This window comes from Nanorana parkeri, unplaced genomic scaffold (assembly GCF_000935625.1).
Source record: "Nanorana parkeri isolate BGI_ZX_2015 unplaced genomic scaffold, ASM93562v1 scaffold975, whole genome shotgun sequence".
NCBI lineage: Eukaryota > Metazoa > Chordata > Amphibia > Anura > Dicroglossidae > Nanorana > Nanorana parkeri.
The window spans coordinates 554,515-568,500 of NW_017307243.1; the positions used below are offsets into that span (position 1 = coordinate 554,515).

Sequence of the window (13,986 nt, forward strand, 5' to 3'; positions counted from 1 at the left end):
GTGTGTTGTGTTGGGGGGGGGGGGGGGTGCTTTTTTATAACAGACCAAAAATGAGAAAATAAAATTTCATTTTGGGATTACATGTACTTTAATAACCTGCGAGGATAGAAATATATAGGACCCACTTTTGCTGGCTCTTGAGCTGTCCTCTTCCTAGCTCATATATTGCAGCCAGTGAAGTCTTATTTCCATATGTGTATTTATGGGTCATTGACTAACTAGGTAGCGAAACCAGGACAGGGTGATGGCCCCACAAACAAGACGCCATTGGTTGCTTGTACTTCTGTCTTTTGTGCATTGACAGAACCTTTTTTCCCAAAGGACAGAATCTCTAAGGCCAGCACATGGAGATAGAAAGTGTTTGATACCACACATGGCTCCATCCTATTTTGCATAGGTTAAAATAAACAGTTATTTAATAAAGGGTGTAGAGTTTGGAAAAGGCAGAAGTGAACAATCTAGGCTAAAATGGCTGATTTGAAAAAATTCTCCAATTCAGCTCACTTACCAGCTCGGGTAGGTTGTCCTAGCTTGTTCCCTTCTCCTGCCTTCTCCAAACTCTTCACCCTTTTGTGAATAGCACTGAAAGTGTCTGTTGGGTTCATACTAAAATGCAAACAAAAAAAAACTTTGCATCTTCAAAAACTGGCGATGATCCAGGGGAAGGGGAAAAATACTTATAGTGCAGTGTGATTTAGTGGGAAAACCTCCCTTCCTTGCTCTTGGTGGCAGTTGGATCAATCGCTGGATCACAATTCTGTTATGCAGTAGTCGCATAGGTAGCCCTTTTTATATTTTGTTTTAAGAAAACACTCGACTTTTTTTTTATTAGGAAAAAAAAAACGATTCCATGCTTTGTCAGTTCACAGCAAAGAACACCCTATTCCAGTTGGAGATGAAAGGGATCCTTCACGAAACGAAAATGGGAACTGGAGTTGAGAATTGTTCAGACTTTGGGTGGGGTTGACAGCCCCAGAGCTCGCACCTTTGAAAACGGGTCATTATTGCAGCTCAATAAATTTGTAAACCGCTTCAATTTGCGAGCAATTGCCTTTTTTCGTTGTCAACTGTACATTGAATAGTTAAGTACATTTTCTGTATGGATAGGATGGTTAATACAATCTTGGAAGCAAGTCGCCACTGTATCTAAACCCCACTTTTTTTTGTTTTGTTTCTGCAAGGCGCGGTAACGCTCGTTGATGAGGTATGGTGCCATTCAGAATGAATGTCACCTTAACACCTCATGCAGCTCATTTGTGTTGTGGTCCAGCACAATGCACTGCCAAAAAAAGGCATGCTTACATTTTTTTGTTTTGATGTGTTGAGCATTTTATTTAATTTTGCTGCTGTAACAACACACTTAACTTGTAGCAGCTGACTGGGCTGCTGTGAATGGGCCTTCAAAGCAAAATTCTGGGCAAAATATGAACCCTCTAATCCATCCTGTATTTTTTTTTTTTTTTTTTACTTTGTTGGTGTGTCAATTAAGATTTGCTCACCTAAGCCTGCTGTCAGGGTCTCTTGCCAGCACCTTGTTTCCAAGTGCAGGGGAAGCTAATCCTCCTGTTGCAGATGCGACTGCAATGGCTGGTTACCAGCAGCCCCCATCGCACTAATGTCACTCCTCTTCTGGAACCTGAGGATCCTGCTGCTGGACAGCGAGTTTGAAGTGTTGTGTTACATAGGCAGTTATGTGCACACCCAACGAAGAATCCCATCTCAGTTAAACTGAAGCAAAGAGAAGACCCGGAAGTGGACTATCAGGTGTCTGTGGCTTTAGGTAAGTAAAAAGAGCATTTTAGCTGAGCTTTTTTTTTTTAATCTAGTGATCTTAGCTTAACCTTTTGCTCCTGGTGCTATATGGCAGCAGCAGTGGGCCTGGTTAGCAGATTCTTGGTTACTGTAGCAGCCGGCAGCTCGCTTACGTGTGTAAAGCTGACTACTGGCTTTACACTGTGAGTGATCTAGACGGCTGTAAAAGGCTGCCAAAGGTATCGCTGGTATGGCAAAAAAATAGGCATTCATATTTTTTACTATATAATGAAAAAAGTACCGTGAAAGAGAAAAGTTTCCCTACGTTCTGTTATAAAACATTGTTTCTTACCCATATTTTTGGTAAAACATAAAAGTCGGGTAAATAGACACCAAACATGCCAAGCCTTAAAATTGCGTGCGCCCGCAAAATCGCAAAACGCCCATAAGCGACGCTTAAAACTCTTTTACTGCTCATCAGTTTAGTGTTATCAGTTATTAATGGCCCTAAAATTATTGCTCTCACTCCGACGATATGTAACATGTGCAGCACAATAGGCGCAATCGTCGTTTTCGCACGTAGGTGCACCCGACTCATATCTGCGTGTGTATGTGGGGGCGGGGACTTTATTTATTTTTTTTCTTAATTTTTTTAATGCTTTTTTTAAAAAATTTATGATTCTTTAATTTTTGTTTTTATTTTTTTACACAACTTTATTGCTATTACATAGGGGGCTAAGAAGCCCCCTATGTGATAGCCAATTTACATGACAGGTCCTCTTTATGGAGACATCAGGGGTCTCAAAGACCCCTAATGTCACCTAGGGACCCCCAGAGAAGCTGATGAAGCAGAGATCGGCTTCATCAGCTTCTGTAGCTGGAGAGTGACCATATACATCACTTCCTGCATTCAAGGACTGAGAGAAGATCAAAGGGAGACCGTATACTGATCTCCTGTCAGAGAGCCGTGCCGGTCCTGGCCGCATCAGGCACAGCGGATCTCGGGAACGGCAGTGACAGCTGCTAATACAAGCGATCGAGCGCCTCTAGAGATGCCCGATCGCTTGAATGTAAAGCTGCCGGCTGTGTAATTACAACGGCCGGGAAGCTGCTTGTCGGGCTCCACCGTCCTCTCGTCGCGGACGAGTGGATTTTTCAAGCCGTATGTATCTATGTATATAAATTATATACGCGCAGCCGGGACAGATCCTGAGAATACTATCGAGATCCACCCAGCTGGCTGACAGCGTGCTCTGCCTATCTAGAGGCAGAGCCATTTCTGCCCACTCCCTCCCCCATCCGTTCCTCCAGTCAGCGCAAGGGGGGAATCCCTGCTGGGAGCGGTGACTGACAGTCACCGCTCTCTGCAGGGAGATGATCTGGAAGTGAGCGATGGTAAGTTTTCGCTCACTTCCCGATCTATAGAATCGACGTGTGACAGTTTCAGTGTCGCATGTCTGCTCTGAGTATTCGTGTAAATCACTCACCTCATAGTTGTTGGAACAGTCCTGAGTTTTGTAGTCAGTCAGTGCAACATAAGATGGATCTGGATGGCTCTCTCAAAGTAAAGCAGACGTTCTTGATGGTAATGCACTTCTTTTGATGGCACAAAAAACATTCTGTGGGTGTTACGAGTAGCATTTTTTGTATGGTACAACAAGCTTCTCAGCTGCCTTTTGCAGCAGTTTTTTGTTGGTCCTCTAGGGGGTGTTACTGAGTCGGCCCATAAGGCAGGGCTGGGGAGGGGTAAGCAGGAGGGCTAAGTCTTTTACAATGTCCTTCTCTGCTCCTCCCAAACTGTAAATCTTAATTTTAATATATTCATAGTTTAGTCCTAAATAAACTATTGTAGAGCTGCAGCTAACGATTATTTTCAAAATCGATTAGTTAGCCGATTATTAAGTTCATTGATCATTGTGTTTCATGAAATTGGCTTCAGATCAATCCCAAACTTGGCATGCATGTTAATTATGGCTGGCCCAGGAGGGTTAATGTGGCTTGTCAGGCCTCTGACCATCGTAACCCACCCATGATATATGTAGATTAGGATTGACAAGATCCAACTCCCATTTTATGACTGTCGGATACCGCATATTCCTTATCCACCAGACGGTCTGTAGGGAATTAGCTGACCTGTGCAGGACAATTACTGTGGTATTAGCTATTTGCGACACCTATCGTAAACAAAATGTGTTTACGATAGGTCAATAGATACTTTTCCTTAGTGCGCTCCTTACCCAAAGCCCCTTGTAATGGGGGGGTGCTCGCAGTGATTGCAGATGGCGCCGCAAATATCAAAATGTAGAAATGTCACCAGCATGCCAAAATCCTTTTAGGATTGCAGAAAGTTCATTTATTTGAAGTACCTTGTCATGTAAACAAGCGCTTTCGGGGCCGGGCATGGACCCTTCATCAGGTTTAGCATTAATACCAAGTCTGATGAAGGGACCCTGCGCTAGCCAAAGCACTTGTTTATGAAAAGTAATTTCAAATAAATTAACATTCTGCTATCCTAAAAGGTTTTTGGCGTGCTGAGGACATTTCTACATTTTGATATTTGCGGCGCCATCCGCAATCACTGCGAGCACCCCCCCATTACAAGGGGCTTTGGGTAAGGAGCGCACCAAGGAAAAGTATCTATTGACCTATCGTAAACAAGACTACTAAGCCTAATCCACACTAGGCCTAGAGAAAGCTTTAGGTAATCAATCGGGTTTTAGTGCAAAGGGCTTTAAATGATCAAAGATCAACCAGCTTAGCAGATCTGGAGCTAGACTTGATAATGTCTAAACAAACTACCGAGGGAGAATTTATAATTTAGTAATGAGATGCTCAAATTTCAGTACTGTCACATCTGGCAGCTATGGCTTGATTATGCTCTACCCTTACCACAAACCATGCACCTACTTCAACTCCTAGCACTCCATCTCCCCATCCTCTGGACCTCCCTTCCATCCAACCCTTCTTTCCTCCCTCCTGCGATCCTTGTTTTTATATCTTTTTCCTTATCCTATTGTCTTATTGTAATACCTTTTGTGGATAAGCCTACTCTCCTTTTAGAAGGTTATCCTTTTGCCTTCTCTCCTGAGGGTACCATTCGTCTTAACCTACTGCCAGTGTTGGTGGGCCATGATAAATTGCTCCAGCACTAAATAATAATGCAATTATGATGTCCTGAGGCATTTTCCTTCTGGATACGGACTTTCTCACTGGTGGTTCCCTTTTCTCTGTATTACGTTGTACCATAGAGAAAATTGTGTTTTTTACCAACAGGCTTAAGTACTCCGTTTCAAACCTTGTTGCCTAGAAGTATATTGAAATTACGTCGTCTTCCATTAAAACCCTGGATCCAATCTTTGTTGCATTGATCTCTTTGTTCAATAATTAAAAAGGGTAAAATAAAAATTGGCTAAACCAGTTTTTCATGCTGAAAAATATGATGGCAACTATTTGATACATCTATAGCAAGCTAAATGACGTCCAGTTGCATATGTGTGAAATAATCGCCACTCGTTCCTTTGGAAACGCTGTCTATTAAAGATATGGACAAATTTGTTGTCGCCTTTACAGATCATTGGAGCAATGTCCTGTTCCTCCTAAAAGGTGATTACATGAAAAGCACTTGCCTCCTGTATACCTGCATGGCTTTGGTATGTCAGTAAAGCAAAGAAAGAATATAAAGAAATTATTTCTTCTATCAAGATATATTTTAAAATTACATGGACATATTTGTTACCCCTAGAAAAGAAAATTGAGATTGCATGTAAACCTAATATTGTACATTTGCCTTCCCATGGACTTGAAGCAAAATTGGAGACTGTTCCTATATTGCGTTTCAAAAACGCATACACAAACAAAATGCGTTATTATATATTGTCACACTAGCCCATTTATTTTGAACAGAATCCATCACTCAACAGGAGAAATCACTCAAGCACTATTTTTGTTCAGCCCACAGTGATGCACTTCTTGCTCTGTGGTCTGCTGTAGTTCAGGTGCATTAGGGTGCCTTCTAAAATTGGGAACGCTCATACGCAACCTGTGCACCACAGTAAACTGCATTGTTTCACATGTTACCACAACACACACATTAAAAGGTTTCTAAACCCTCACGTTTTTTTGCATACATCTACTGCTGTCAAGCAGTAGATATATGCAAAAAGTTTGGGGGAAAAAAATGCTTTTTAAAAGCGGTTTAAATTTACCCGTTTTCGACACGCGCTCCCGTCCGCAAATGCTCAGCTTGCGGCAGGCGCATGCGTAGTTCGGATTTTTGGCCGGGAGACTAGGAGAGACGCAAGGTAAGTATATGGATGCGTGCACCCGCATGCAGTCACCGTGGGACAGGAAGTGCGAGCAAGGACAGAAGTTGGCGCTGCATCGCAGACCCGCAGCAGCGCTGGAGGAAAGGCTGAAAAGGACAGGAAAGAGGAAGATCGGATTAAGAGACATAATTTAAGGTAAGTGCTTTAATATTGGGGGGAGGGAAAAAAGTTTTTGACTTTAATGGATCCTCAGACAATAATTTTTATTAATTGTAACAATAAGCTATTATGTTTAGGCAACTGATAATTTCTACATGTTAAATCACTATAAATCATATCAGGATACAACTCTGCATGCTGATATGAAATTCTCTTGCATTCATTAGTTAAACATATTTTTATTTTACTTACAATTTCTTTTTCTACTTCCTGGTCCTCTGGCATAATATGTATTTGTGCCCAGGCATTGCATCCTGGGAAGGTTAAATCAGCAGAGCATTGCTGGGAAATCTAATCTCATGACATCTCAGGGAGAGAAATTTTCCTCCCCTGAGATGATGTGCATGGTCACATGTGCTAGAGTTCCAGGAAGTAAAGGTAAGGTATAAAAATGGCCACTGTGAGAAGAATGGGTAGAAAAGAAAAATAAGGTATACAAAGCCTGCAATTATTTAGAAGTATGTGTTTGTAGCTTGTCATTACTAAACGTTTTCTACAGGTGTATTTGTTCCTCTTTAAGGTTCTATACTCCTATGCTAACAGAATTGGCAAGATAAGTACTTGCAGGTGTTTTGCGGACAGGTATAGAATCTGGATTTGTGGTACCTGCAAAAAATGTTTTTGTTCCTGGGAAGGTTACTTGATTCTAGCCCTAGGCTAAATACAGGGATTCAGTTTCTCATATGCCACGAGAGGACTGGCAGTCAAGTACCTGTTTAGAGCCAGGGGTGTTTCTGGGCACATATGGGCTGAGAAGTCATGCCCCGTACATCCCAGGCATAAAGGAATGGGTTTATAGATTACCATGAGTTCATGCCTGTGCTCTACCAGCAACAGTGGCGTAACAATCGCCATAGCGACCCAGGCGGCCGCTATGGGGCCCGTGCACAGGGGGGCCCGGCCAGGCATCCCTCTGATGCCGTGTGGGTCGCTATGGCGTCTCGGGTGCTGGCTGTCACTGACATAGCTCAGCAGCTGCTGTGAAGGAAAACGTTCCCACTCACAGCCGCTGCGGAGCTGTGTCAGTGACAGCCGGCAGAATAGGCTGGTTACACCGGTGTTCTATCGATAGTCCAAACTTATCGAGTTGTGGGACCGCATGAATTCCGGTCCCAGAACTCGATAAGTTCGAACTTTCGATCGATCACCGGCATTTCCGGTAAAGGAGGCGGGGCCTGCCTAACAGCAACCCCGCCTCCTCTCACATCACTGGGCAGCGATCTAAGAGCAGGTGGGGCCAGTGATGTAAGGAGGTGGGGCCCGTCGATAGGAGGTGGAGCCCGGGAACGGAAGAGGAGGCAGGTGCCCGGCGGCGACCACGGAGGTGACCGGTAAGAAGCGTACAGCGCAACTGAGACCTTGCAGAGCCCACCATAGAGAGTCTATGGTGGGCTCTGCAAGTGGCATAACTAGCAATCACGGGGCCCCATACAAAATTTTGCTATGGGGCCCTGTGATTTCTAGTTACGCCCCTGACCAGCAAACTTATTTTTTTAGTTTTGGCTAGGACAGGTTAACTTTAAAGTGTATCTAAAGCTAAACATTTTTATTAGTGTTGAGGGGCTAGAACACCTGGTCAGGTTTTTTTTGTGATGTTTGTGTCCCTGTTGGGTAGGTTCACTCTGTTCGTCAGCTTTAAGCGGGTAATTACATTTACCCAAATTACTTGGGAAAGTGAACTTGCCCTTTAACGTGCATTGTGCACGTTAGAGAGCGCAGCTCACAATATGGCGCTCAGTGGAATGGGGGCAGCACTCAAGTCAGCGCAAACACACACAATGCCCAATGCATGTGTTTATTTTCAGGCAGATGGTGGGGTTGGCTTTTATTATAATTTTAATTTTCTTCTTTTTTTCCACTTTATTGATATCACACAGGGGAGAACAAGCCCCTATGTGATCTCAATTGGAGGTGGCAGGCTCTTTTATGAAGCCCGCCCTCCAGTACAGAAAATCCTGCACAGTATTGTGCTGGATCTTCTGTACAGCTTCACATGTGACAGCTGACACAGGAAGCTCTCTCCGGAAATTATTACCATGGTCCCAGGTCCCCTCCCCGCTGGAATTACGGAGGAGGGCGCCGGGGATGGATTAGCAGGCTGCTCTACAAGAGATCCGGGCGAAGCAGGGCTAAATGTAGAAAAAAAAAACTACCCGCCCGGAACTGCATGTCCCGGGAAACGGGTGATGGGAATTCCTCACCCCTGATTCTTTAGCTGATCAATTCTTTTCCTTTTTAGCATCATGGTTCTCTTCACTGCCTTCACTGCCTGCTCCTGTTCTATGTGGTATATCAACAGCATGTAATATAGGTTCCTGTCCAGGACCATCAATAAGTTTGATTAGTAGAATGGCACATTACTCCTGAACTGCTTGATTTGGTGGACAGGGAGCCTTCAGTGTCGCATGAAGTACTCATTCCTAAATTTTAGAAGTTTGGCTCCATAGGACAGAGTGGCGGCGCTCGTGTCCGGGGCCCCTGCCGTGGTTTTTAGGATCCCCCCGCTTCTCTGGGGGAACTGTGACCACGGCATAGGAGCTCACCATAGAGCCCTTAAGGTGCCCATACACCTTGCGATCGTAAGCTTATTAAAAGCTTGTACGATCTGCCCATCTTGGACAGGCAGATCGTACTTGCCATCATTGAAAGCCCGGCCCGCTGAGGGGCGGGCTTCCGATCACTGCAAACGGGCAGTGTGCACACCGGCCCGTTCGGCAGTTGTCCAACAAGCAGGCCACTAATCGTACCATTCTCGGCGGGTTTAAAGCCTGCTTGTTCGACTGAAGACGTGCGACCATACAGTAGAAACAGTCGCACGCCTTCCATACACTGCACGATTATCGTACGCTCTGTGATTACTGAGATCGTGGCGCTGTAATCATAGCGCCACCAGTCTCAGCTGTCACAGAACACAGGACCCCTGTGTCCTATGGTCCAGAGCGCAAAATACGGTTAAATAGCGGTTTTGCTTATCTACAAATATAGGGGGTCATTTATGCCAGAGCGGATATCGCTATCTGTTCTGTTACACTCCGCTGGGGTTTGCACACTGTGGCTCCTATTTCAGATTCTAGCTATAAAATGCAGGTCATGGTGTGTAGTCTCTCCGGGCTTTTTTTTTTTTTTTTTTTTTTTTTTTTTATTAATTTCTATTGCACTACAACTACAGACTCCTGAAGCCTGCAGAGCATTTGTAAAGCACACCGCTGTCTCCCCCCACCCCCCCTTTTTTTTCCCCTGTTACCGCCATAACACTACTTTTTAAATGGACCCCATAATGATGCAAGAAAATAGAACTACCAGGGTGGCAAAGCGCTTCAGAAACTATAAATCTGTCTTTGTTTGCAAATGATGTGAAGGAAGTTGGGGTAAATAAGCAGGAGAAGGGACTTGTCATTTTATTGTGAACCTGTCTTATTTTTTTTATTTTTTTTGTCTATTGAATTCAGTTTTCTAATTTTGTGTTTTGTTTTTTTTTTTCTTTTTGTTTGTTTTTCAGGACACTAAATCATCGATGTCTTAGCTGTGGACTTCTTGGAAAAATTTGAAAAAACTGCTAAAGGAGGAGGGCGGGGCATTCAGCCCTGTCCTCCTCCTCTTCGAAATACTGCCTCTTGCGTCTTCGGACCCCCACCCGCAGAAATTGCATGTAGGTTTGTCATGAGTCCGTCCGGCTGCTCCCATGTGAACAGCTTTAAAGTGGACAATTGGAAGCAGAATCTGCGTGCAATCTACCAGTGCTTTGTGTGGAGTGGGACGCCTGAAACCCGGAAAAGAAAGGTAACTTTTCATAGGGCAAGCGGCTCAATTCCATGTTTCCTCTGTAAATGTATTATCCTTTATAGTCATTAACTAAAAGTATGCTCATGCTTGTCACTTATACCTAAACTCTACAGTATATGTTGGGTCTGGCAAGTTCCTACCCTTGCAGCTCTGGACCCTCATGTCCTTTTAGGATTTCTGTAGTGGGTTTATTTGGTGTGTAAATGAATAGGGCAGCCAATTCATGTAGTGCACGGTGATAAGTTATGAAATGGAGGTCAACTGTTGCCTGTAAACCATCAGTTGCCCTCTATGGCAGTCCTGTTGAGAGCCTTTGCTCATCTGGAAATGCCCCAGTTTGCAGCATTTGTTTCCCTTTGCAAAACTGGATGCGAACGAGACTAACAAACAAAACTCCTAGGAGACTTGGAATCTAACATTCTACTGCTCACTTGTTGGTGTAGCAGCTATAGGTTGCAGACTGTATATGACTCTCAATCTATAGCAAGGGTGACCACTAATTTTTGTGTTTTTAAGATGTTCTTTTGAAATGACCACCTCAATGAGATCTACAAACTAATGGCACCGCAAAGCACCTCCTGCACTAGAACACAGGAGAAGTTGCGTTTGTGCGGTACAGTGTCTTTCCAACCAGTGTGTGTGATGAATGCACTGTACTAGTGTAAACTGGCCCTTAGTCATATCTAGCACTCTTCTCAGAGGAGAGGTAAACTTTGGGACTATTGCCTATCTTGGCCTGTATCAGCATTGCTGGCTCTTTCTCTGTCTGCCTTTCTCGTCTCTCATAAACTGTCAGCACTCTATAAATGGCTATAATCAATCTGACTCCTGACTGCTACATCTCCATAATCCTATCGCAATATGACGCTGGGCAGCCATATCGTTCTGCGTGAGGATAAAGCTACTGAACTGTTGGGGAGGACGTGGTCCTGTAGGTGGTGGCACAGTCTGTAGGTCCTGCAGCATCCATCTAACTAATGCCCACCACAATATAAGATTCTGCAGACACATGCAATACACAAATGGCTGTCTATAAAGATGTCTTGCATGGCTGTGTACAAGTGGAGAAAACTTAGGCTGTGGTACACAATGCCCTCTCCCTCTGGTAAAGAACACCACTCACCCAACTCAGGCCTGTGTCCGATGTGTGTGGCCCCAGGGCCAGGCTCTCCCAGAGTTGCTGCTTGCAGAGCCCTGTGCACTTCAGTTTCCGGTGTCGTGCTGGGCTGGGACAGAGCGCCACCTACAGAGCAAACTGTAACCGGCCAGCAGCAGATAAACGTAGCAGCAAAATCCAACATGATATTGACCCGTGGATCACGGTCGACCTATTGGGCACCCCTTATCTATAGTCTTATAACCCAAGGCTGCACAGTTTCCCTGGAGCCAGGTAGTTAATGCTCCCTAAAATTTATGGCGGGTGCTTAACGATAGAGCTTCTCTCTGTCAGTTGAGCTGGGTAGTAAAAATTTTTACAAAATCCTACCAGCTCCTGAATTCCATAATTTATTTTCCCTACCGATATAACCCCTTGTATTCCACACTGCCATGGGTTCTGGTAGGGAGTTTTGGTCCATTGCAGAACACAGAGGTACACTTCTGCCCATGTGGCAGTTGTGGGTGGATACTAGGGATGCACCGAAATTTTGGCTGCCGAACCTATCGGCCAAAAATGTAACTTTTGGCAAAATGCTGGAAGGGCCATCTTTCTGCCGAAATTGCGGTGCATCCATAGTTTTTCCTCCCCGCTGGGCGCTGTTCTGTGTCCCCTCTGACAGCACAGCGTCCAGCAGGGAGGAGAGAAACTGTCGGGGGTGGGGAAGAGAGCTTGTCACAGGAGGCTCGGCTCTCCTCCCGCACCAACCCGATCGTGGGGGGGGCGGTGTGTGGCGGTGTGTGGCCAGAGAAAGCGGAAAAGAAATAGGCACCGGCACTCCAATAGCAAATCGATTACATCTATTTATTGACGTACATCAAAAGCAAAATAACACAGTGCGACGTTTCGGGGACACACAGGAACCCCTTCATCAGGCAAAACAAGTTTTTGGAGAAGGCAGGAGAAGTTAACAATCTAAGCCAAAATAGCCGATTTGGCAAAATTCTCCAATTCAGCTCACTTTCCAGTTTAGCTATGTTGTCCCAGATTGTTCATTTCTTCTGCCTTATCCAAACTCTTCTCCCTTTTGTGAATAACCCTGTTAGTGATCGCTGAATGTTTGTAAATAACAGGACATAGTATGAGTTATTTTGTAGCAGTTATATAAATGAGTGGGAAGTGATCCAAATCACTTCTTGTTCATTCATAATTGTGTGCATAGTAACTCGTACTATATCTACTATTTATGAATGAACAAGAACACTGAGTACAGCATAGAGGGTTCCTGATCATTCAGTGCTGGGGCTGCAGAAAGATTGAGGACTCCTATGTCCTCTATTTTTCTATTGTAAAAGGGAAATATCAGGGGACTGTTCAATCCCCTAATATTTCCCTGAAGCAGTAAAGTTTAAAAAGAAAAAAAAAATGTAATCAGTTTTTAGAGAAACAAATATATATACATTTGAGGAAAATTAATGATTTGATCCCTTGCAGATTTTGTAAGTTTGCCCACTTACAAAGAAATGGAAGGTCTATAATGTTTATCATAGGTGTATTTTAATCGAGACAATGTCAACCAAAAATCCAGAAAAAAAACCACATGATATAAATGTCATAAATTGAGTTGCAGTTTGGTGAGTAAAATAAGTATTTGATCCCCAAGCAAAACATGACTTAGTACTTGGAGAAACCCTTGTTGGCAAGCACAGAGGTAAGACGTTTCTTGTAGTTGGTTACCAGGTTTGCACACATCTCAGAAGGGATTTTGGTTCACTCTTTACAGATCTTCTCTAAATCCTTAAGGTTTCTTGGCTGTCACTTGGCAACTCGAAGTTTCAGCTCCCTCCATAGATTTTGTATAGGATTAATTGGAGACTGGATAGGCCACTCCATGTCCTTAAAGTGCTTCTTCTTGAGCCACTGCTTTGTTGCCTTGGCGGTATGTTTTGGGTCATTGTCATGCTGAAAGACCCATCTTTAGTGTTCTGGCTGAGGGAAGGAGGTTCTCATTCAAGATTTTACAATACATGGCCCCCTCCATAGGCTCCTCAATGCGGTAAAGTCAGCCTGTACCTTTAGCGGAGAAACAGCCCCAAAGCATAATGTTTCCACCTCTGTGCTTGACTGTAGGGATGGTGTTCTTAGGGTCATAGTCAGCATTTTTTCTTCCTCCGAACATGGAAAGTTGAGTTAATGCTAAAGAGCTCAATTTCCCCAGTCATCTTCCAGGACAGCCATCGAGATATAGGCTCCGCCTGCCTGCAACAGGAAACACATCAACCACATTAAATAAATAGACTCCTCCTTCCATCCCAAGTCAGTTTTTTTGTGTTTCCGCCGGCTACACAGGGACATCGTAATGTTTGTTGTTTTCAGGGCTCATGTTTGTTTGCCTTAGGGCTGAGCCTACCCTGCTATGCGTTGGGACCTACTCCAGGATTACCTGCTGCAGCGCATGCAGGGCTTCCCTATCGATGCGTGTGGACCTACTCCAGGATTACCTGCTGCAGCGCATGCAGGGCTTCCCTATCGGACCCCCATCCGATTCTGGGCCAAGGTTCCCTTCCATCAATCAGGGAAGGCAACCATCCTCCTGCACGTGAGTTGGCGCCAGATGGTGGCCCCCCCCTGGTGTACAGCAGTGGCAAGGTGTGCTGTAGGAATGCTGAGCCCAGGTTGTGGACATTGGTCTGACAACGACGGGGGTAGCATAGGAGAGGTACAGGGAGGCTGGAGGAGTCCAGGGGTCCCGGCTACCTTGGCAGTAGGGGGCTCTTACCTGATGGTATGGAGAGCAGGGTCAGTCTGCGGCAGCGTGGAGGTGTGGGCCTCGCGCGGCGGGCTGCGGCGTCTCTTCGCCCCTTGCTGGTG

General features: G+C 44.7%; 1 protein-coding gene across 3 annotated transcripts in view; it reads left to right on the forward strand.

Moving 5' to 3' along the window:
• Positions 1–13,986, forward strand: part of USP22 (ubiquitin specific peptidase 22) — an 83,346-nt gene that overhangs the window by 5,363 nt on the left and 63,997 nt on the right. For all 3 annotated transcript variants that reach the window (XM_018566795.1, XM_018566796.1, XM_018566794.1), the window contains exon 2: positions 9,736–10,016. In XM_018566795.1, coding sequence (XP_018422297.1) covers positions 9,897–10,016 — 120 coding nt within the window. In that variant the 5' untranslated portion in view covers positions 9,736–9,896. The remainder of the gene's footprint in view (positions 1–9,735; positions 10,017–13,986) is intronic.